Source organism: Cebidichthys violaceus, unplaced genomic scaffold, assembly GCF_023349555.1.
Source record: "Cebidichthys violaceus isolate CVI_PGR_0920_01 unplaced genomic scaffold, fCebVio1.0.p SCAF_41, whole genome shotgun sequence".
Taxonomy (NCBI): Eukaryota; Metazoa; Chordata; class Actinopteri; order Perciformes; family Stichaeidae; genus Cebidichthys; species Cebidichthys violaceus.
In genome coordinates this window covers 1,981,205-2,003,922 of record NW_027176606.1, presented here as the reverse complement: position 1 = coordinate 2,003,922, position 22,718 = coordinate 1,981,205, and the positions used below count along the sequence as shown (strand labels likewise).

The window sequence follows — 22,718 nt, the reverse complement described above, 5'->3', positions numbered from 1 at the left end:
CATTAGACAACAAAAAAAAATTAAGTCAAAAAGTTTACTTCTCTTACTTAATTAAATGAACAGTAACAATGTAAACAGAGCCATTCAAATGTTGTAGTTTATGAATTAGTCAAATTCAACTGGATGTAATCTGCAACCTCACCACTAGATGCCACTAAATCCTACACAACGCTCCTTTAAGACGTATCTTTTACTCTACTTTGTTGTTTGTATGTAAACATGCATTAAAAATGAACAGTAACAATGTAAACAGAGCCATTTCAATGTTTGAGTAATTTGGAATAAATTGGTAAAAAATAAACTGCACACCAAAAGCCCAAAACTAATACATGATCATATCAATTGACTAATCTTGTAATGGAATTCTATATCATCGTGAACTGGAAAAATATTCATGCGATTGGTACCAGAGGAGGGTTAAAAAATAACCTCTATAATATTTCAACATAAAGAAAAATGTGTAGAACGTTCAGCGCAAGAGCTCTCATAGGCAATGATGGAAGATATCACCAAAGCAGATACTTGCATTCAAGATTGTCTTCAGGATGTCGATGCCATCCTAGTCGGCCACACTCGGCTACAGCTGCCAGTGAAAGCAAAGAGAGAGGAAGAGTGGAGGACCCCTGTGATGCTTACAGGCAAGAGCCACAACCTGGAACAGAAAACGATACAAGACACACCCAGACCCAAAGAGAATGTCTCTGAACTAGTAGTAGAGATCAGCTACAGACTGATTGTGTCATGTCTTACAGTCCTATAGAAGCATCTGCATTTGGTATCTCCAGCCGTTTATCAAGGTTTTTCCTTTAATTTGTCACTCGTCTATATGTTTATAAAGATATTGTATATATTGTTGCAGCTCATTCAATTTAAAAACAAATCAAATTAATTGAAGGTCTCCGAAAAGACGTACATAAATTATTGAAAACAAATCGAGAATAAGGAATGAACACTCGCATGGGATGTTTCCAAAAATGAACTCCCTTTTTACTATATTATAATGTGTATATAAATGTAATATTTGAAATAAAGAGAACCATCCTTGGAGCCTAGATGAACAGTTCATTGAATGGTTCTGTCGTTATCTCTGGTAGAACCCTGGTCGTTTAGTTTGAATAGGTGTCCCACAGGGGTCTGTTCTTGGTCCTCTTTGTTTTGAGAAATGAGCTTCTCAAAGCTTGCTTGTTTTTTGTAAGATATGTGCTATTTACTAAAAGCATTATATGTGTTATAAGTAAAGTAGTATATGAAATGTATTTCAATTAGTGCACATTAAAATGGATAAATATAGTATCCATGACTTGTGCACTGCAATGTTTCAATGCATCATGTCACATTTTATATATGCATAAATGAACAGTCATGCAATAGGACACCTGTCAGTCATGATGCAAGACGATGACTCATAAATAACCCAAATCTCAGTTGGAAGTAAAGTAATGAATTTCTACTATATGTATCGGTGAATAAAATGTGTGATGATTTCATACACAGAAACTGTCTGTTAATTCAGAATATTCAGTTTCATTCAATATTCTCAGACTTTCCTTCCATAATGTCAATTTTCCATTAAAATTGTTTAATTATTTGTATTATCTGTGAGACTATTGAATGCAAATTTGAGACTTTAGACCCTTTTCACAGCAGCCATGTTGACACGTCACAGCAGGGTGAACGGTGTAACTGATTGTGTCACCGTCATTCCAGTGAGCCAGCATACACAATACAAGAGCTCTGGTCTGTGGTCAAAATGGCTGCTGTGAAAAAGGCCAATTGAATGAAACTGAAGAATATCAATTTGAAGAATGAGAATTTTTGAATTTTGTATTTCAAATGCTATCTAATGTGTGTGAATGTTAAACAAAGATCATGTACAGCACTTATTGCAATTTAACTGGGAGGGATGTAACATGAATGTAACTTGGGTAATAAATAACACTATAATATAACTTCATCAACATAGTTACTGAGCCATTTTTACACTTGATAATTGTTAAATTACAGTCATTTATTTATTTTTTTGGGACTTTTTAAATCTTTTGGACTAAACTTGATCTCTGGCCAATGACTTATTCATGTCTTTAAATACAAAAACATTTCAAAGTAAATGGACTGCAGGTTGACTTAAAGATTTGCTTTTACAGTACATTGTTTTCTATTTGATATGGTGAAATGGTGACATCCATGTGACAACCAGAGTGAAGCAGCAATCAAAGGAAGTAAGTTCAGACTCTGATGTATTATATGAGACTTAATGTTTGTGTATATTTGCAGAGGTGGACAGTACATCCAGTATATTCAGTTCTTCTATTCAACCCAGAGAGTGTCAAATCTCATTTACTATATATTGCAATAATTTGGGTAATTTTGAAAAAAAGTTTTGCAAATGAATGTTTGCATTTTTAAATCTTTTGGGATACAATGACAAAGACAACTGGTAATACATAGTAATCAAATAAAATGCTTTTTTTCAGTAAATGCTACCTGTTTTGTTGTAACGGGGATGTTTTGAATTCTAACTATTGCTGAACCGTTTGTATTGTTCAGGAAAAACTTCCTCTCAATTTATGATATCAGAGTATCCCACATGAAAAGTTTAACCAAGTAAATACACGGACAAACAGCAAATAGTCAAAAGCAACGTAAAAATGTTTAAAAAAAATCACATAAAAGAGACGACCGACTTAAAACAGACCAGCAAACTGTATGAAAGATTGTTTTATGTAATAACATTCAGTGCTCAAATGATGCTGAATCCTGTTTCTAAACCGTGCATGCCTATACAATAATCTAATGGATTAAGATTAAAATCTAATCTAATAGATTAAGATTAAGATAAGAATGATCTTGCTTGGAACTAAGGGGCCAAAGCGTGTATGATCATTATCATTTAACTTATTTGGAGATTTCACATGTGTCAATGTTTTTTTTTTTTAAAGAGCCATGCAGTGTCTAAATAGAGCACAGCTATGAATGTGTGAGCGCTCTTGTTCTTTTCAAGTTTAGCCTTCAGGTTTTGTCATATGTAAATAATATACAGATGGTGAAACATGTACGCAGCTCTCTATCAGCATGAGGAGGTGAATACCACACACTGTCTGATGTCCACCGGGATGCAAAACCAGACACAAAAAGCCACCAGACCATGAGTGTTTCCATGGCAGTGTGATTCAGATAAGAGAAAGAGATGGGAAAGACGAGGAGTCTTTGGGTTCACTGCAAACCACAGCGTGCACTAATTTGCCTTTTGCAACATTTTCAACAGTCGCATAAGAGTCTTCATTCTTGTTGTGCAGTTTTGTTATGTTCATGTAAATGTGATGATTTTTTTTCTCCAGGAGAAACAGGTCAGGCATCAGGTCAGTGTTCCTTCATCTACATGCTTTGCTTGTTTCCCGCTCCACACACAACAAGTCACCTGCCATCAGAAACTATAGGACTTGTGGGAATAATAGTGACACACTTACAATATTAAGGGCTGAAAAAGAGACAGAACGTGTGTTTTAGTTGTGTTGAACATGGTTAAAAAGAAAAGAAAGGTTTGTAAAGGTCTAGGAGCAACATGTATTGTAAGTGTATTGTGAAATCTGTTTTTATTAGCTGGATTTGTAACAATCAAATTTGTATTAAAACACAAACATCAGAAACCATGATAATAATGTGAAACACTCGTTAAAAATGAACAGTGACGATGTAAACGGAGCATTTAAATGTTTGAGTAGTTTAGATTAAATTAGTACAAATATATTTAACTTGACTTTGGATTCTACAAATGGAATTGTTGGCAATGGGAAAATGTGTATTTTCAGAACAGTTTACATAAATGTAAAGTATTCTCCTTATTAGTATATTTCTTTGGAATGACGTCGTTCACCTGCGTGTTGGACAGTCAACAGGGTAGTGTGTTCCTCTTTCATACCTGTTACATCATGTAAATCACATTCTTGTCATCAATGGACCCTTTCTCCTCTGTGATGGACGTCTCCGACTTCTGTATTTCAATATTCAAATGTTGGCATTCAGGAGGCTAAAAGAGAGCATCTGTCTGGTTGATGTGTGAGTCTTCATCAGTACGTGAGGAGAGACACCAGCGTGAAGCGTCTAAGAGGAAGACTCACAAGATGTAAGTTACCATTCTTTACTGTCATTTTAATATCGTGTTTATTGTGCAGAGGTGGACAGAGAAACATTGTCTTTCTTCAGTTTATATTTCACGTAATCTAACATCAAATCAGATTTGACACTTTAATTTTTTTTATTTGCCTTACAGAACAAATCTGCTTATTTCTAACAAGGTTTATAATCACAATTGATCGTATTTAAATCTGAATTTTACTCAATGTTCACTTTTGTTTTTGTATAAAGTGTGGACACAATGAGAAAAAAATAATAATCCAGCATGCAGCTTTCTCTGCAGACAATACTCAGGGCTAAAATAACACCTTTTACTTTTACTGCTTGTTTCTGTAAAAGAACATGTGTACTTAACTGTGTATACTGGAGGCAGTGGTCGTGTTTTTTTATTATAACTGAACAAACAGATGGAGACAAGCTGTTAAAATAATTGTGTTTGGTTCACTGCACTCTAAAATATCCGTTTCATCTAACAGAGCAAACATGCAGTGGAGTCTGTTTGTGCTCATTCTGATGGGTAAGTGGATCATCTGCTACTGTTTTCATTTCTTTTAGCTAGAATCACTTCAGCTAACAACAGTTGTACGTCTCACACTACTTAAGAGCACTCAGAGCCCCATTTTAAATGAAGGGGCATGATGTCATTTTATAACATTCTTGCTATTCTCTCACCGCCAGTACTGAACACATGTATTGTCTCTGTTATCAGGTCAGTGTTCCTTCTGTCTGTGTCGCCTCTACGAGTACCACTTAGTTAAAGAGAACAAGAGCTGGGAGGAAGCCCAGACGTATTGCAGAGAGCGTTACACTGACCTGGCCAAAGTGTTTGACATGACAGACATGAAGAGACTCAATGACTCAGCAAGTCATCAAGGTGAAGCCTGGATTGGACTGCACAACCAAACCAATGTCAACAGGACGTGGCTCTGGTCTCTGCCAGAGGTGAAGTTCAATGATAGTGAGACAAAATGGGAAGATGGGGAGCCGAATGATTGGAGGAACAATCCTGAGAACTGTGTGGTGATGGTGAATCACAAATGGCTCGATGTCCCGTGTTCTCTGACACATCTATTTATCTGCTACGATGGTGAGAACATGCGGCTAATAATGTTATGTGTATACAGAATATCACCCTGTCTAACTATAGTTTTCCATGTGGACATATACTTCATCTTTTTTTTTGAGGTATGGGGATAAAAACAAAATGAATCCTTATCAAGTATAGACTACTTTAATTTGTATAATGTTCTACAAGAAATGATGTGATCCACCTTATTATCCCAAACACTTTCATCTAGTAAATATCTGAAACTGTAGTGAAGTCATGTTAATCTATCTCACATGTTTATTTCACATGTTTAAAGTAAGAAAATATGATTTTATGAGAGGAAATAACTAATAATAATGTGTATTTATTAAGTTTTTCTGTTCATTCCACAGAAAAAAAGCCAAAGAAATTCCATTTGTTTAACGAAGAGAAGACATGGCTAGAGGCTCAGAGCTACTGCAGAGACCATCACACTGACCTGGTCAGTGGACTCACTCAGTTAAATGATGAAGAATTCAAGACTGAGATAGAGCCTGAGAGTAACAGAGAGGTTTGGATCGGCCTGTTCAGAGACACCTGGAGGTGGTCAGATGAGAGTAGTTTATCTTTCAGGTTCTGGGATCCGGATCAATTTAAAGATGAAGACGACAAGAAGTGTGCTATGACTGTGTCTAATGGAAAATGGAGCTCTGATGAATGCAGTAAGAAAAAACCCTTCTTCTGCTATGATGGTGAGTACTTATTATGTACATGAGCTCCATCTGCTTCTTCATGTTAATCCTGTTCATGTTAGAGACTTTGTTATGATGCTGCTATAAAATAAATGATCACTTAAAGGTCCACTGTGTAGGGATATGGCGCCATCTAGTGGTGAGGTTTCAGATTACAACCAGTTGATTCAGAGCCAGTGTCTGTGTAGTAGAGAGAGAGAGAGAGAGAGAGAGAGAGAGAGAGAGAGAGAGAGAGACGGGGAAGAAGAGAGGTAGTTGAGTGAATGTACGGAGGAAATAAAAGCTGCAGCTCCTCAAGACCAACGTTGGTTTCTCGTGTTTTTGTTTTCCGTCCCTGGAGACCACAACAACGGTGTCCCCTCTGTGTTTACCGACCACGGTCGGGTAGTCAAAGCAGGTTGATTTGTCCTTTCTGGGTTACCGTAGAAACATGGCGGCCGGCTCCTTGAAGAGGACCCGCTCCGTATGTAGATATAAACGACTCATTCTAACCAAAACACAAAGATTACTGTTTTCAGGTGAATATACACTATTATAAAAACAATTGATCCCTTAAAAGTTGTGGAAGACATTTAAAGATCATCAGCATCAGCAGCAAACATGTAGGCAGTGATTTAAAGTGACCATATTGGAGCGCAGTGCTCTCAACCATCAAGAGAACAGCAACAAAGCTGCTGCTATGATCCTGTGTTTGTGTCTATCTCTACTGTGACAGATGAAGTGATCCTGATCAAGGAGAACAAGACCTGGGAGCAGGCCTTGACTTACTGCAGAGAGAACCACCGTGACCTGGTCTCCATCACTGACCCTCAAAAGCAGAGATGGGCCGAAGAGGTAGCCAAGCAGGCCAACTCTCCCTACGTCTGGACGGGACTGCTCTCCAGCTGCACTGAGGGTTTATGGTTCTGGGTCACTGATGAGATCGTCTGCTACAGTAACTGGTCACCTTACCGTGAGAGGGATACATGTGGCAATAATGGAGCCATGGAAACAGGAGGAGAGCATAATTGGTTCAAGAAGAATGGTTCCATGGAGTTTAATTTCATCTGCACTAAGTGTTAAAACCCAATCTACTGGTGACGGGCGTTCTATATATTTACTCAGGTTGTTTGCAGTGGTGTGACTTTTATGTATCCTTATCCTCTGGGTTTATGGAATGGCATTCTGGGAAACGTAGGAATCTCCAACAGCAGATTTTATATTGGGGAAAGTGGCTACATGTAAGTCAATCAGAACGTTTCACAAGATTACTAAGAATGTGACCCTGTAGCAGGTTCTTCTGTCTCCTTATTGTGATCCAGGAACACCTGAATGATCACTTATTACTTTATGAAGTTGTTGTTTTGTCTTTCTCTTAAAATATAGATTGTTTATTCATCTTTTGAGGGTTGCATTGTATGGTTGGAATGGGAATAAATACAACGATTTACATGCTGGTTTGATTTTGCTTCCACATATTAAAAATGGAACATTTTGCCTTCTTTTGTATCCCGTTATGTTGAGTAGCTGGTTGTGGTTATGTGCTTTCATCAAGTAAAATCTTCATCTTTGACGATCATTTATGGAGTTCTATGTAAACAGATGATTGCTTTCTCTGAGGATTAATAAACTGTTAAATCATAGAGTGGTCTTCTCTTTTTTTCTGCCTGTTTTAGCCCAAACTATTCTTTCCTTTAACCTATTCTTAAAGCGAACCAAACTATCCAACTGTCACACCATGAAACTGATTCATTTTTAAACATTGATTTTTAATTCACAGACAAATGATTTTGTTCATCCAGGTCAGAAAACACTCCTATGTTTCGTCCTAGAAGTTGGTTAAAAATGACATATTTTGGGTCTCAGATTCTAATCTACTCTCTTGTAGATGTTGCTTCTTATATAAACTGATTGGTTGATTTTATTTCTCTCCAGGAATGAGTCAGCAGACACTGGATGTTCAGATTAACAAACATAAATGCTTTTAAATGCATGTTAGTAAATGAAATCTATGTAATTCAGTAACTTTGTGATACAATCCACCTCCCCTCTGCTCCCAGTCTGAATTGGTCTGAAGACTTGGAGGTGCTTTACATGCTGTACTGGATTCTTCCAGCAGATGGCAGCAGACTGAGCGCAGCAAGAAGCCCACTGATGACGACAGAGTCTCATTTCAACTCAAATTGGACAATTAAGAGCAACAGCCAATCACAGTGGGAGGTAGTTATTGTCGGTGCAGCAGCTGCTCTCAGTTTCTCTGATTGTTTTCCACAAGTTTTGATGATTAACCATTACATCATGCAGCTGAGGGTGAGTCCAGTTATGCTGCTATTCATATTGTTTTGTGTTTACAGTTTTCTTTTCTCATTTATCTGTTTCAAAAAAAAAAAGTAGGTCAAGAAGTTTTCTTCACTTACTTAATATTGTATTGATGGATTAACATAAATCTTTCTTTAAAATCACAATTAAGAGATGAAAACTGAGAATATTGTCCTGGACTATATTTACTTGTATTTTATCTAATTCAAAATGTACAACCAATAGTTAATTATGGCAACTTAGAAAACATGTTCTTCTGGTTACTTTACTTAGATCATATTTCTGACATGTTAGTGTGATGATTGGTGCACAGTGGGGAGATTAACAGAAGTGTTTGTATGCAGCACAGCTACAGAGTGGTGTTGATCTCACTCTGTAGACTTGTATACATGCCTCTCTATCAAAGAGTGAATAAAGTATTAAGCCTCAAGTGGAAAAAACGAAGACGGGCGAGATTAGTGAGCATGGACAGGATTATTCCCTGGACATGAATTTACAGAAGTGGTATCTTGGATTCAGCCCCATACTGATTCCATGAAGACACAAACAAAGAAAACAACAATGGCTCAATTCTTTGCTTGTTTCCCGCTCCACACACACAAAGTCACCTGTCATCAGAAACTAAAGGACTTGGGGAAATAATAGTGACACACTTAGAATGTTAGGGGCTGAAAAAGAGACAGAACGTGTGTTTTAGTTGTGTTGAACATGGAAAAACAACTGCTTGATTAAAGGACAGGTGTGTAGCATTTAGGGGCATCTATTAGCAGATATGGAACATAATTCATGAGTGTATAATCACCTGAAACTAAGAATCGTTGTTTTTGTTTGCTTGGAATGAGCTCTCTGCAATCTGCAACCTCACCACTAGATGCCACTAAATCCTACACAGCGCTCCTTTAAGACGTATCTTTTACTCTACTTTGTTGTTTGTATGTAAACATGCATCAAAAATGAACAGTAACAATGTAAACAGAGCCATTTCAATGTTTGAGTAGTTTAGAATACATTGGTAAAAAATAAACTGCACACCAAAAGCCCAAAACTTATTCATGATCATATCAATTGACTGATCTTGTAATGGAATTCTATATCATCGTGAAATATATGAATATATAAATAGAAAAAGAACCAAAAAATGGTTTAGAATCATGTCGGCGTCACACTAACCCTCAAACTCAGGAGGAAAATATTAACTTTGGATTTTACAAATTGAATTGTTGTCAAAGCAAGAATGTGTATTTTTAGAACAGTTTACATAAATGTAAAGTATTCTCCTTATTAGTATATTTCTTTGGAATGACGTCGTTCACCTGCGTGTTGGACAGTCAACAGGGTAGTGTGTTCCTCTTTGTTTACCTGTTATATCATGTAAATGACTGGTCATCAATGGACCCTTTCTCCTCTATGATGGACGTCTCCGACTTCTGTATTTCAATATTCAAATGTTGGCATTCAGGAGGCTAAAAGAGAGCATCTGTCTGGTTGATGTGTGAGTCTTCATCAGTACGTGAGGAGAGACACCAGCGTGAAGCGTCTAAGAGGAAGACTCACAAGATGTAAGTTACCATTCTTTACTGTCATTTTAATATCGTGTTTATTGTGCAGAGGTGGACAGAGAAACATTGTCTTTCTTCAGTTTATATTTCACGTAATCTAACATCAAATCAGATTTGACACTTTACATTTTTCTATTTGACTTCCAAAACAAATCCGCTTATTTATAACAAGATTTATATTCACAATTGATTGTATTTAAATCTGAATTTTACTAAATGTTTATTTTATTTATTTGTTTATTTATTTTGCAGGGACAATGCACACCAATCGACAGTGAAACTGTAGGTTAGCCAGAGTTAGCCAGAGAGGCTAGTTTTCATCTGCTGTCCCCGGCCAGATGTTCAAAGGCTGCCTAAAAATTAAAAAATGTCAAATAAAATGGAATTAAGATTCATAGATAGACATTAACGTATAGACAAAACTAATACACATATAAGCAAAAGAAAAGTGTTCGACACTAGAGCAGAGCAGAACAAACCCACCTACAGTACAAGCACATATATAACACTGAGACACATAACACACATCAAACATGGAAGATAGCAACACTGAACAAGACAAGTGGACATATAGGCAAAACAAGCAGACAGGACAGACGGCACATCAATGTTTGCACACCTGATTGGCAACAAGCCCTTCCTTAAGGCTGTGTTTGAATGTTTTGTGTGCGTATATGTGGTGGCAGAGTATTCCACCAGTGAGCTGCCTTCACAGAGAATGTAGATTAGCTAAAAGAGCTTGACCTATGTGAAATGACACAATCACCTCTTGAAGCAGATCTCGTGAGTCTGCTGCTTTGAGCGCTTTGTTTAATAAAATCACTAAGCGGAGGCGGGGCCATACCATGTACAATTTTAAAAAGCAGACAAACATCAGTGAATTTAATGAGGTTCTCCCAACTCAAGATATGGTGTTTGTTGAGGATATTGCAGTGATGGTGACTTTTGGGTTTTTTATCAAGTGTTTTTAGAGCTTGTTTATGGAGAATATGAATAGATGTTAATGTTGTGCTGCTGGCTTGTGCCCAGCTGGTTAAGCAGTAGGTCAGATGGGGGACAATCATTGCATGAAAATGTTCAGTTTTGTTTTTGTATAAAGTGTGGACACAATGAGAAAAAAAAGAATAATCCAGCATGCAGCTTGCTCTGCAGACAATACTCAGGGCTAAATTAACACCTTTTACTTTTTCTGCCTGTTTCTGGATTATTATTTTTTTTTTACATTTTTATATTGTTGTATTAGTGAATACTAATTATCAGCAAATCTTACTTCTCCAATGACACTAAATATCATTTGCAGTAGGGTTTGTTCACTCATAACACAGAAACCTGACCAGACTTTATTTTATGATTCATAACGACAGCACAACTGTAATTGCAACTTTGCAGTGTAATACGTAATGTTCTAGCTGTGGACACAATAACAAGAACACCTGACAATATAATGCAATCAGTTAGAATGAATGCTCACAGTACAATGTGTAGTTTTTCATGACATTGAGTCAGAAGTCCGTTGACTTGACTGATTCATTGTCATGGTCGATAGCATCTCACAAGGTGTTCCTCTTATTCCTTGTATCACCTGTTCATTGAAGAAAATGACAATAATTCTGATAACAGAAGCAAACTCCAGAACATCACAAGCTTACACAGAAGCATTCATTTTAGTTTGTTGTGTTATCTGTATTTTATTCAAATAAGTAACCTGGGATAATATAAAATACATTTATGCATGCGTATTGTTAGTTCTGGTTTGACTACAGTTTGCATATTTCCTACCATTCCTCTTCCTTATTAGACTTAACTGTGTATACTGGAGGCAGTGATCGTGTTTTTTTTATTATAACTGAACAAACAGATGGAGACAAGCTGTTCAAATAATTGTGTTTGGTTCACTGCACTCTAAAATATCCGTTTCATCTAACAGAGCAAACATGCAGTGGAGTCTGTTTGTGCTCATTCTGATGGGTAAGTGGATCATCTGCTACTGTTTTCATTTCTTTTAGCTAGAATCACTTCAGCTAACAACAGTTGTACGTCTCACACTACTTAAGAGCACTCAGAGCCCCATTTTAAATGAAGGGGCATGATGTCATTTTATAACATTCTTGCTATTCTCTCACCGCCAGTACTGAACACATGTATTGTCTCTGTTATCAGGTCAGTGTTCCTTCTGTCTGTGTCGCCTCTACGAGTACCACTTAGTTAAAGAGAAGAAGAGCTGGGAGGAAGCCCAGACGTATTGCAGAGAGCGTTACACTGACCTGGCCAAAGTGTTTGACATGACAGACATGAAGAGACTCAATGACTCAGCAAGTCATCAAGGTGAAGCCTGGATTGGACTGCACAACCAAACCAATGTCAACAGGACGTGGCTCTGGTCTCTGCCAGAGGTGAAGTTCAGTGATAGTGAGACAAAATGGGAAGATGGGGAGCCGAATGATTCGAGGAACATTCCTGAGAACTGTGTGGTGATGAAGAATCACAAATGGTTCGATGTCCTGTGTTCTCGGAGATTTCTATTTATCTGCTACGATGGTGAGAACATGTGGCTAATAATGTTATGTGTATACAGAATATCACCCTGTCTAACTATAGTTTTCCATGTGGACATATACTTCATCTTTTTTTTGAGGTATGGGGATAAAAACAAAATGAATCCTTATCAAGTATAGACTACTTTAATTTGTATTATGTTCTACAAGAAATGATGTGATCCACCTTATTATCCCAAACACTTTCATCTAGTAAATATCTGAAACTGTAGTGAAGTCATGTTAATCTATCTCACATGTTTATTTCACATGTTTAAAGTAAGAAAATATGATTTTATGAGAGGAAATAACTAATAATAATGTGTATTTATTAAGTTTTTCTGTTCATTCCACAGAAAAAAATCAAAAGAAATTCCATTTGATGAATGAAACGAAGACATGGCTAGAGGCTCAGAGCTACTGCAGAGAACATCACACTGACCTGGTCAGTGGACTCACTCAGTTAAATGATGAAGAATTCAAGACTGAGATAAAGTCTGTGAAAGCTAAACAATTGTGGATCGGCCTGTTCAGAGACACCTGGAGGTGGTCAGATGAGAGTAGTTTCTCTTTCAGGTTCTGGGATCCGGATCAATTTAAAGATGAAGACGACAAGAAGTGTGCTATGACTGTGTCTAATGGAAAATGGAGCTCTGATGAATGCAGTAAGAAAAAACCCTTCTTCTGCTATGATGGTGAGTACTTATTATGTACATGAGCTCCATCTGCTTCTTCATGTTAATCCTGTTCATGTTAGAGACTTTGTTATGATGCTGCTATAAAATAAATGATCACTTAAAGGTCCACTGTGTAGGGATATGGCGCCATCTAGTGGTGAGGTTTCAGATTACAATTATTATTCTGTGTAGTAGAGAGAGAGAGAGAGAGAGAGAGAGAGAGAGAGAGAGAGAGAGAGAGAGAGAGAGACGGGGAAGAAGAGAGGTAGTTGAGTGAATGTACGGAGGAAATAAAAGCTGCAGCTCCTCAAGACCAACGTTGGTTTCTCGTGTTTTTGTTTTCCGTCCCTGGAGACCACAACAACGGTGTCCCCTCTGTGTTTACCGACCACGGTCGGGTAGTCAAAGCAGGTTGATTTGTCCTTTCTGGGTTACCGTAGAAACATGGCGGCCGGCTCCTTGAAGAGGACCCGCTCCGTATGTAGATATAAACGACTCATTCTAACCAAAACACAAAGATTACTGTTTTCAGGTGAATATACACTATTATAAAAACAATTGATCCCTTAAAAGTTGTGGAAGACATTTAAAGATCATCAGCATCAGCAGCAAACATGTAGGCAGTGATTTAAAGTGACCATATTGGAGCGCAGTGCTCTCAACCATCAAGAGAACAGCAACAAAGCTGCTGCTATGATCCTGTGTTTGTGTCTATCTCTACTGTGACAGATGAAGTGATCCTGATCAAGGAGAACAAGACCTGGGAGCAGGCCTTGACTTACTGCAGAGAGAACCACCGTGACCTGGTCTCCATCACTGACCCTCAAAAGCAGAGATGGGCCGAAGAGGTAGCCAAGCAGGCCAACTCTCCCTACGTCTGGACGGGACTGCTCTCCAGCTGCACTGAGGGTTTATGGTTCTGGGTCACTGATGAGATCGTCTGCTACAGTAACTGGTCACCTTACCGTGAGAGGGATACATGTGGCAATAATGGAGCCATGGAAACAGGAGGAGAGCATAATTGGTTCAAGAAGAATGGTTCCATGGAGTTTAATTTCATCTGCACTAAGCATTAAAACCCAATCTACTGGTGACGGGCGTTCTATATATTTACTCAGGTTGTTTGCAGTGGTGTGACTTTTATGTATCCTTATCCTCTGGGTTTATGGAATGGCATTCTGGGAAACGTAGGAATCTCCAACAGCAGATTTTATATTGGGGAAAGTGGCTACATGTAAGTCAATCAGAACGTTTCACAAGATTACTAAGAATGTGACCCTGTAGCAGGTTCTTCTGTCTCCTTATTGTGATCCAGGAACACCTGAATGATCACTTATTACTTTATGAAGTTGTTGTTTTGTCTTTCTCTTAAAATATAGATTGTTTATTCATCTTTTGAGGGTTGCATTGTATGGTTGGAATGGGAATAAATACAACGATTTACATGCTGGTTTGATTTTGCTTCCACATATTAAAAATGGAACATTTTGCCTTCTTTTGTATCCCGTTATGTTGAGTAGCTGGTTGTGGTTATATGCTTTCATCATGTAAAATCTTCATCTTTGACGATCATTTATGGAGTTCTATGTAAACAGATGATTGCTTTCTCTGAGGATTAATAAACTGTTAAATCATAGAGTGGTCTTCTCTTTTTTTCTGCCTGTTTTAGCCCAAACTATTCTTTCCTTTAACCTATTCTTAAACCCAACCAAACTATCCAACTGTCACACCATGAAACTGATTCATTTTTAAACATTGATTTTTAATTCACAGACAAATGATTTTGTTCATCCAGGTCAGAAAACACTCCTATGTTTCGTCCTAGAAGTTGGTTAAAAATGACATATTTTGGGTCTCAGATTGTAATCTACTCTCTTGTAGATGTTGCTTCTTATATAAACTGATTGGTTGATTTTATTTCTCTCCAGGAATGAGTCAGCAGACACTGGATGTTCAGATTAACAAACATAAATGCTTTTAAATGCATGTTAGTAAATGAAATCTATGTAATTCAGTAACTTTCTGATACAATCCACCTCCCCTCTGCTCCCAGTCTGAATTGGTCTGAAGACTTGGAGGTGCTTTACATGCTGTACTGGATTCTTCCAGCAGATGGCAGCAGACTGAGCGCAGCAAGAAGCCCACTGATGACGACAGAGTCTCATTTCAACTCAAATTGGACAATTAAGAGCAACAGCCAATCACAGTGGGAGGTAGTTATTGTCGGTGCAGCAGCTGCTCTCAGTTTCTCTGATTGTTTTCCACAAGTTTTGATGATTAACCATTACATCATGCAGCTGAGGGTGAGTCCAGTTATGCTGCTATTCATATTGTTTTGTGTTTACAGTTTTCTTTTCTCATTTATCTGTTTCAAAAAAAAAAAGTAGGTCAAGAAGTTTTCTTCACTTACTTAATATTGTATTGATGGATTAACATAAATCTTTCTTTAAAATCACAATTAAGAGATGAAAACTGAGAATATTGTCCTGGACTATATTTACTTGTATTTTATCTAATTCAAAATGTACAACCAATAGTTAATTATGGCAACTTAGAAAACATGTTCTTCTGGTTACTTTACTTAGATCATATTTCTGACATGTTAGTGTGATGATTGGTGCACAGTGGGGAGATTAACAGAAGTGTTTGTATGCAGCACAGCTACAGAGTGGTGTTGATCTCACTCTGTAGACTTGTATACATGCCTCTCTATCAAAGAGTGAATAAAGTATTAAGCCTCAAGTGGAAAAAACGAAGACGGGTGAGATTAGTGAGCATGGACAGGATTATTCCCTGGACATGAATTTACAGAAGTGGTATCTTGGATTCAGCCCCATACTGATTCCATGAAGACACAAACAAAGAAAACAACAATGGCTCAATTCTTTGCTTGTTTCCCGCTCCACACACACAAAGTCACCTGTCATCAGAAACTAAAGGACTTGGGGAAATAATAGTGACACACTTAGAATGTTAGGGGCTGAAAAAGAGACAGAACGTGTGTTTTAGTTGTGTTGAACATGGAAAAACAACTGCTTGATTAAAGGACAGGTGTGTAGCATTTAGGGGCATCTATTAGCAGATATGGAACATAATTCATGAGTGTATAATCACCTGAAACTAAGAATCGTTGTTTTTGTTTGCTTGGAATGAGCTTTCTGCAATCTGCAACCTCACCACTAGATGCCACTAAATCCTACACAGCGCTCCTTTAAGACGTATCTTTTACTCTACTTTGTTGTTTGTATGTAAACATGCATCAAAAATGAACAGTAACAATGTAAACAGAGCCATTTCAATGTTTGAGTAGTTTAGAATACATTGGTAAAAAATAAACTGCACACCAAAAGCCCCAAACTTATTCATGATCATATCAATTGACTGATCTTGTAATGGAATTCTATATCATCGTGAAATATATGAATATATAAATAGAAAAAGAACCAAAAAATGGTTTAGAATCATGTTGGCGTCACACTAACCCTCAAACTCAGGAGGAAAATATTAACTTTGGATTTTACAAATTGAATTGTTGTCAAAGCAAGAATGTGTATTTTTAGAACAGTTTACATAAATGTAAAGTATTCTCCTTATTACTATGTTTCTTTGGAATGACGTCGTTCACCTGCGTGTTGGACAGTCAACAGGGTAGTGTGTTCCTCTTTGTTTACCTGTTATATCATGTAAATGACTGGTCATCAATGGACCCTTTCTCCTCTGTGATGGACGTCTCCGACTTCTGTATTTCAATATTCAAATGTTGGCATTCAGGAGGCTAAAAGAGAGCATCTGTCTGGTTGATGTGTGAGTCTTCATCAGTACGTGAGGAGAGACACCAGCGTGAAGCGTCTAAGAGGAAGACTCACAAGATGTAAGTTACCATTCTTTACTGTCATTTTAATATCGTGTTTATTGTGCAGAGGTGGACAGAGAAACATTGTCTTTCTTCAGTTTATATTTCACGTAATCTAACATCAAATCAGATTTGACACTTTACATTTTTCTATTTGACTTCCAAAACAAATCCGCTTATTTATAACAAGATTTATATTCACAATTGATTGTATTTAAATCTGAATTTTACTAAATGTTTATTTTATTTATTTGTTTATTTATTTTGCAGGGACAATGCACACCAATCGACAGTGAAACTGTAGGTTAGCCAGAGTTAGCCAGAGAGGCTAGTTTTCATCTGCTGTCCCCGGCCAGATGTTCAAAGGCTGCCTAAAAATTAAAAAATGTCAAATAAAATGGAATTAAGATTCATAGATAGACATTAACGTATAGACAAAACTAATACACATATAAGCAAAAGAAAAGTGTTCGACACTAGAGCAGAGCAGAACAAACCCACCTACAGTACAAGCACATATATAACACTGAGACACATAACACACATCAAACATGGAAGATAGCAACACTGAACAAGACAAGTGGACATATAGGCAAAACAAGCAGACAGGACAGACGGCACATCAATGTTTGCACACCTGATTGGCAACAAGCCCTTCCTTAAGGCTGTGTTTGAATGTTTTGTGTGCGTATATGTGGTGGCAGAGTATTCCACCAGTGAGCTGCCTTCACAGAGAATGTAGATTAGCTAAAAGAGCTTGACCTATGTGAAATGACACAATCACCTCTTGAAGCAGATCTCGTGAGTCTGCTGCTTTGAGCGCTTTGTTTAATAAAATCACTAAGCGGAGGCGGGGCCATACCATGTACAATTTTAAAAAGCAGACAAACATCAGTGAATTTAATGAGGTTCTCCCAACTCAAGATATGGTGTTTGTTGAGGATATTGCAGTGATGGTGACTTTTGGGTTTTTTATCAAGTGTTTTTAGAGCTTGTTTATGGAGAATATGAATAGATGTTAATGTTGTGCTGCTGGCTTGTGCCCAGCTGGTTAAGCAGTAGGTCAGATGGGGGACAATCATTGCATGAAAATGTTCAGTTTTGTTTTTGTATAAAGTGTGGACACAATGAGAAAAAAAAGAATAATCCAGCATGCAGCTTGCTCTGCAGACAATACTCAGGGCTAAATTAACACCTTTTACTTTTTCTGCCTGTTTCTGGATTATTATTTTTTTTTTACATTTTTATATTGTTGTATTAGTGAATACTAATTATCAGCAAATCTTACTTCTCCAATGACACTAAATATCATTTGCAGTAGGGTTTGTTCACTCATAACACAGAAACCTGACCAGACTTTATTTTATGATTCATAACGACAGCACAACTGTAATTGCAACTTTGCAGTGTAATACGTAATGTTCTAGCTGTGGACACAATAACAAGAACACCTGACAATATAATGCAATCAGTTAGAATGAATGCTCACAGTACAATGTGTAGTTTTTCATGACATTGAGTCAGAAGTCCGTTGACTTGACTGATTCATTGTCATGGTCGATAGCATCTCACAAGGTGTTCCTCTTATTCCTTGTATCACCTGTTCATTGAAGAAAATGACAATAATTCTGATAATAGAAGCAAACTCCAGAACATCACAAGCTTACACAGAAGCATTCATTTTAGTTTGTTGTGTTATCTGTATTTTATTCAAATAAGTAACCTGGGATAATATAAAATACATTTATGCATGCGTATTGTTAGTTCTGGTTTGACTACAGTTTGCATATTTCCTACCATTCCTCTTCCTTATTAGACTTAACTGTGTATACTGGAGGCAGTGATCGTGTTTTTTTTATTATAACTGAACAAACAGATGGAGACAAGCTGTTCAAATAATTGTGTTTGGTTCACTGCACTCTAAAATATCCGTTTCATCTAACAGAGCAAACATGCAGTGGAGTCTGTTTGTGCTCATTCTGATGGGTAAGTGGATCATCTGCTACTGTTTTCATTTCTTTTAGCTAGAATCACTTCAGCTAACAACAGTTGTACGTCTCACACTACTTAAGAGCACTCAGAGCCCCATTTTAAATGAAGGGGCATGATGTCATTTTATAACATTCTTGCTATTCTCTCACCGCCAGTACTGAACACATGTATTGTCTCTGTTATCAGGTCAGTGTTCCTTCTGTCTGTGTCGCCTCTACGAGTACCACTTAGTTAAAGAGAACAAGAGCTGGGAGGAAGCCCAGACGTATTGCAGAGAGCGTTACACTGACCTGGCCAAAGTGTTTGACATGACAGACATGAAGAGACTCAATGACTCAGCAAGTCATCAAGGTGAAGCCTGGATTGGACTGCACAACCAAACCAATGTCAACAGGACGTGGCTCTGGTCTCTGCCAGAGGTGAAGTTCAGTGATAGTGAGACAGAATGGAATGATGGGCAGCCGGATGATCAGGAACCTCCTGAGACCTGTGTGATGATGAAGAATCACAAATGGTTCGATGTCCTGTGTTCTCGGAGATTTCTATTTATCTGCTACGATGGTGAGAACATGTGGCTAATAATGTAATGTGTATACAGAATATCACCCTGTCTAACTATAGTTTTCCATGTGGACATATACTTCATCTTTTTTTTGAGGTATGGGGATAAAAACAAAATGAATCCTTATCAAGTATAGACTACTTTAATTTGTATTATGTTCTACAAGAAATGATGTGATCCACCTTATTATCCCAAACACTTTCATCTAGTAAATATCTGAAACTGTAGTGAAGTCATGTTAATCTATCTCACATGTTTATTTCACATGTTTAAAGTAAGAAAATATGATTTTATGAGAGGAAATAACTAATAATAATGTGTATTTATTAAGTTTTTCTGTTCATTCCACAGAAAAAAATCAAAAGAAATTCCATTTGATTCATGAAAAGAAGACATGGCTAGAGGCTCAGAGCTACTGCAGAGAGAATCACACTGACCTGGTCAGTGGACTCACTCAGTTAAATGAAGAAGAATTCAAGACTGAGACAGAGCCTGAGAGTAACAGAGAGGTTTGGATCGGCCTGTTCAGAGACACCTGGAGGTGGTCAGATGAGAGTAGTTTCTCTTTCAGGTTCTGGGATCCGGATCAATTTAAAGATGAAGACGACAAGAAGTGTGCTATGACTGTGTCTAATGGAAAATGGAGCTCTGATGAATGCAGTAAGAAAAAACCCTTCTTCTGCTATGATGGTGAGTACTTATTATGTACATGAGCTCCATCTGCTTCTTCATGTTAATCCTGTTCATGTTAGAGACTTTGTTATGATGCTGCTATAAAATAAATGATCACTTAAAGGTCCACTGTGTAGGGATATGGCGCCATCTAGTGGTGAGGTTTCAGATTACAATTATTATTCTGTGTAGTAGAGAGAGAGAGAGAGAGAGAGAGAGAGAGAGAGAGAGAGAGAGAGAGAGAGAGAGAGAGAGAGAGAGAGAGAGAGAGAGACGGGGAAGAAGAGAGTTAGTTGAGTGAATGTACGGAGGAAATAAAAGCTGCAGCTCCTCAAGACCAACGTTGGTTTCTCGTGTTTTTGTTTTCCGTCCCTGGAGACCACAACAACGGTGTCCCCTCTGTGTTTACCGACCACGGTCGGGTAGTCAAAGCAGGTTGATTTGTCCTTTCTGGGTTACCGTAGAAACATGGCGGCCGGCTCCTTGAAGAGGACCCGCTCCGTATGTAGATATAAACGACTCATTCTAACCAAAACACAAAGATTACTGTTTTCAGGTGATTATATACGAAAGAGAACATAAATCCTATTTTCTTTCAATAGAGCCCCTTAAATGTCCCTTAAAGGTTGCGGAAGACATTCATAGATCATCAGCATCAGCAGCAAACATGTAGGCAGTGATTTAAAGTGACCATATTGGAGCGCAGTGCTCTCAACCATCAAGAGAACAGCAACAAAGCTGCTGCTATGATCCTGTGTTTGTGTCTATCTCTACTGTGACGACCCCTCCCTTCCACTAGGGGTCTGTGTCCTGGTTGCTGTCGTCTCTCTTTCAGGATGTTGATCAGCAGCTAATGAGCCCCAGCTGAGCCTGATATGGTGATGCTATATAAACCCTCATCTGAACAAGGATGGGGGCCCTCTTCTCTGCTGCCTCTTCCTTAGCTGACTCGGCTGCCTATTTGTTTGGATGGATTGGTTGTTGTTAGTTTGGTTAAGTTTGTATTCTTCAAATAAATGTCTATTTATTACTTTTATCACTCGTCTTGTCTCCCCTATGTTACAGCCTGGGACCTGGGTTGTGGTCCATGACCACAACTACCATGACAGATGAAGTGATGGTTCTGGGTCACTGATGAGATCGTCTGCTACAGTAACTGGTCACCTTACCGTGAGAGGGATACATGTGGCAATAATGGAGCCATGGAAACAGGAGGAGAGCATAAGTGGTTCAAGAAGAATGGTTCCATGGAGTTTAATTTCATCTGCACTAAGCGTTAAAACCCAATCTACTGGTGACGGGCGTTCTATATATTTACTCAGGTTGTTTGCAGTGGTGTGACTTTTATGTATCCTTATCCTCTGGGTTTATGGAATGGCATTCTGGGAAACGTAGGAATCTCCAACAGCAGATTTTATATTGGGGAAAGTGGCTACATGTAAGTCAATCAGAACGTTTCACAAGATTACTAAGAATGTGACCCTGTAGCAGGTTCTTCTGTCTCCTTATTGTGATCCAGGAACACCTGAATGATCACTTATTACTTTATGAAGTTGTTGTTTTGTCTTTCTCTTAAAATATAGATTGTTTATTCATCTTTTGAGGGTTGCATTGTATGGTTGGAATGGGAATAAATACAACGATTTACATGCTGGTTTGATTTTGCTTCCACATATTAAAAATGGAACATTTTGCCTTCTTTTGTATCCTGTTATGTTGAGTAGCTGGTTGTGGTTATATGCTTTCATCATGTAAAATCTTCATCTTTGACGATCATTTATGGAGTTCTATGTAAACAGATGATTGCTTTCTCTGAGGATTAATAAACTGTTAAATCATAGAGTGGTCTTCTCTTTTTTTCTGCCTGTTTTAGCCCAAACTATTCTTTCCTTTAACCTATTCTTAAACCCAACCAAACTATCCAACTGTCACACCATGAAACTGATTCATTTTTAAACATTGAATTTTAATTCACAGACAAATGATTTTGTTCATCCAGGTCAGAAAACACTCCTATGTTTCGTCCTAGAAGTTGGTTAAAAATGACATATTTTGGGTCTCAGATTCTAATCTACTCTCTTGTAGATGTTGCTTCTTATATAAACTGATTGGTTGATTTTATTTCTCTCCAGGAATGAGTCAGCAGACACTGGATGTTCAGATTAACAAACATAAATGCTTTTAAATGCATGTTAGTAAATGAAATCTATGTAATTCAGTAACTTTGTGATACAATCCACCTCCCCTCTGCTCCCAGTCTGAATTGGTCTGAAGACTTGGAGGTGCTTTACATGCTGTACTGGATTCTTCCAGCAGATGGCAGCAGACTGAGCGCAGCAAGAAGCCCACTGATGACGACAGAGTCTCATTTCAACTCAAATTGGACAATTAAGAGCAACAGCCAATCACAGTGGGAGGTAGTTATTGTCGGTGCAGCAGCTGCTCTCAGTTTCTCTGATTGTTTTCCACAAGTTTTGATTATTAACCATTACATCATGCAGCTAAAGGTGAGTCCAGTTATGCTGCAATTCATATTGTTTTGTGTTTACAATTTTTTTTTCTTAATTATCTGCCAATGCATAAGTTCAGTAGACAACAAAAAAAATGAAGTCAAAAAGTTTAGTCAAATTCAACTGGATGTAATCTGCAACCTCACCA

The 22,718-nt window shown here is 37.8% G+C and overlaps 3 protein-coding genes and 1 long non-coding RNA gene across 5 annotated transcripts; all 4 read left to right on the top strand.

Annotated features, from left to right (window-relative positions):
• The first annotated feature begins 4,034 nt into the window (after positions 1-4,034).
• LOC137885992 (C-type mannose receptor 2-like) lies at positions 4,035-14,617 on the top strand. Its single transcript, XM_068728361.1, has 5 exons — positions 4,035-4,123; positions 4,611-4,651; positions 4,844-5,221; positions 12,661-12,999; positions 13,711-14,617. The coding sequence occupies exons 1-5, from the start codon at positions 4,053-4,055 to the stop codon at positions 14,055-14,057; spliced, it is 1,176 nt and encodes a 391-aa protein (XP_068584462.1). The 5' UTR covers positions 4,035-4,052; the 3' UTR covers positions 14,058-14,617.
• On the top strand, positions 5,247-7,535 carry LOC137885949 (C-type mannose receptor 2-like). The gene is made up of 3 exons (XM_068728307.1): positions 5,247-5,280; positions 5,575-5,913; positions 6,629-7,535. The coding sequence occupies exons 1-3, from the start codon at positions 5,247-5,249 to the stop codon at positions 6,973-6,975; spliced, it is 720 nt and encodes a 239-aa protein (XP_068584408.1). The 3' UTR covers positions 6,976-7,535.
• On the top strand, positions 8,122-12,202 carry LOC137885993 (uncharacterized). The gene is made up of 4 exons (XR_011104934.1): positions 8,122-8,202; positions 9,671-9,770; positions 11,698-11,738; positions 11,931-12,202. It is a non-coding gene; the product is annotated as an uncharacterized lncRNA (long non-coding RNA).
• A 586-nt stretch (positions 14,618-15,203) lies between the features above and the next one.
• LOC137885996 (C-type mannose receptor 2-like) lies at positions 15,204-21,900 on the top strand. Of its 2 annotated transcripts, XM_068728365.1 has the most exons (6): positions 15,204-15,284; positions 16,753-16,852; positions 18,780-18,820; positions 19,013-19,387; positions 19,740-20,078; positions 21,126-21,900. In XM_068728365.1, exons 2-6 carry the CDS (start codon positions 16,782-16,784, stop codon positions 21,149-21,151), a joined length of 852 nt encoding a protein of 283 aa, XP_068584466.1. In that variant the 5' UTR covers positions 15,204-15,284; positions 16,753-16,781; the 3' UTR covers positions 21,152-21,900. The 2 variants fall into 2 exon arrangements, with proteins under 2 accessions (XP_068584466.1, XP_068584467.1); XM_068728366.1 differs by lacking the exon at positions 16,753-16,852 and having other exon boundaries at positions 15,222-15,284.
• Positions 21,901-22,718: the final 818 nt, after the last annotated feature.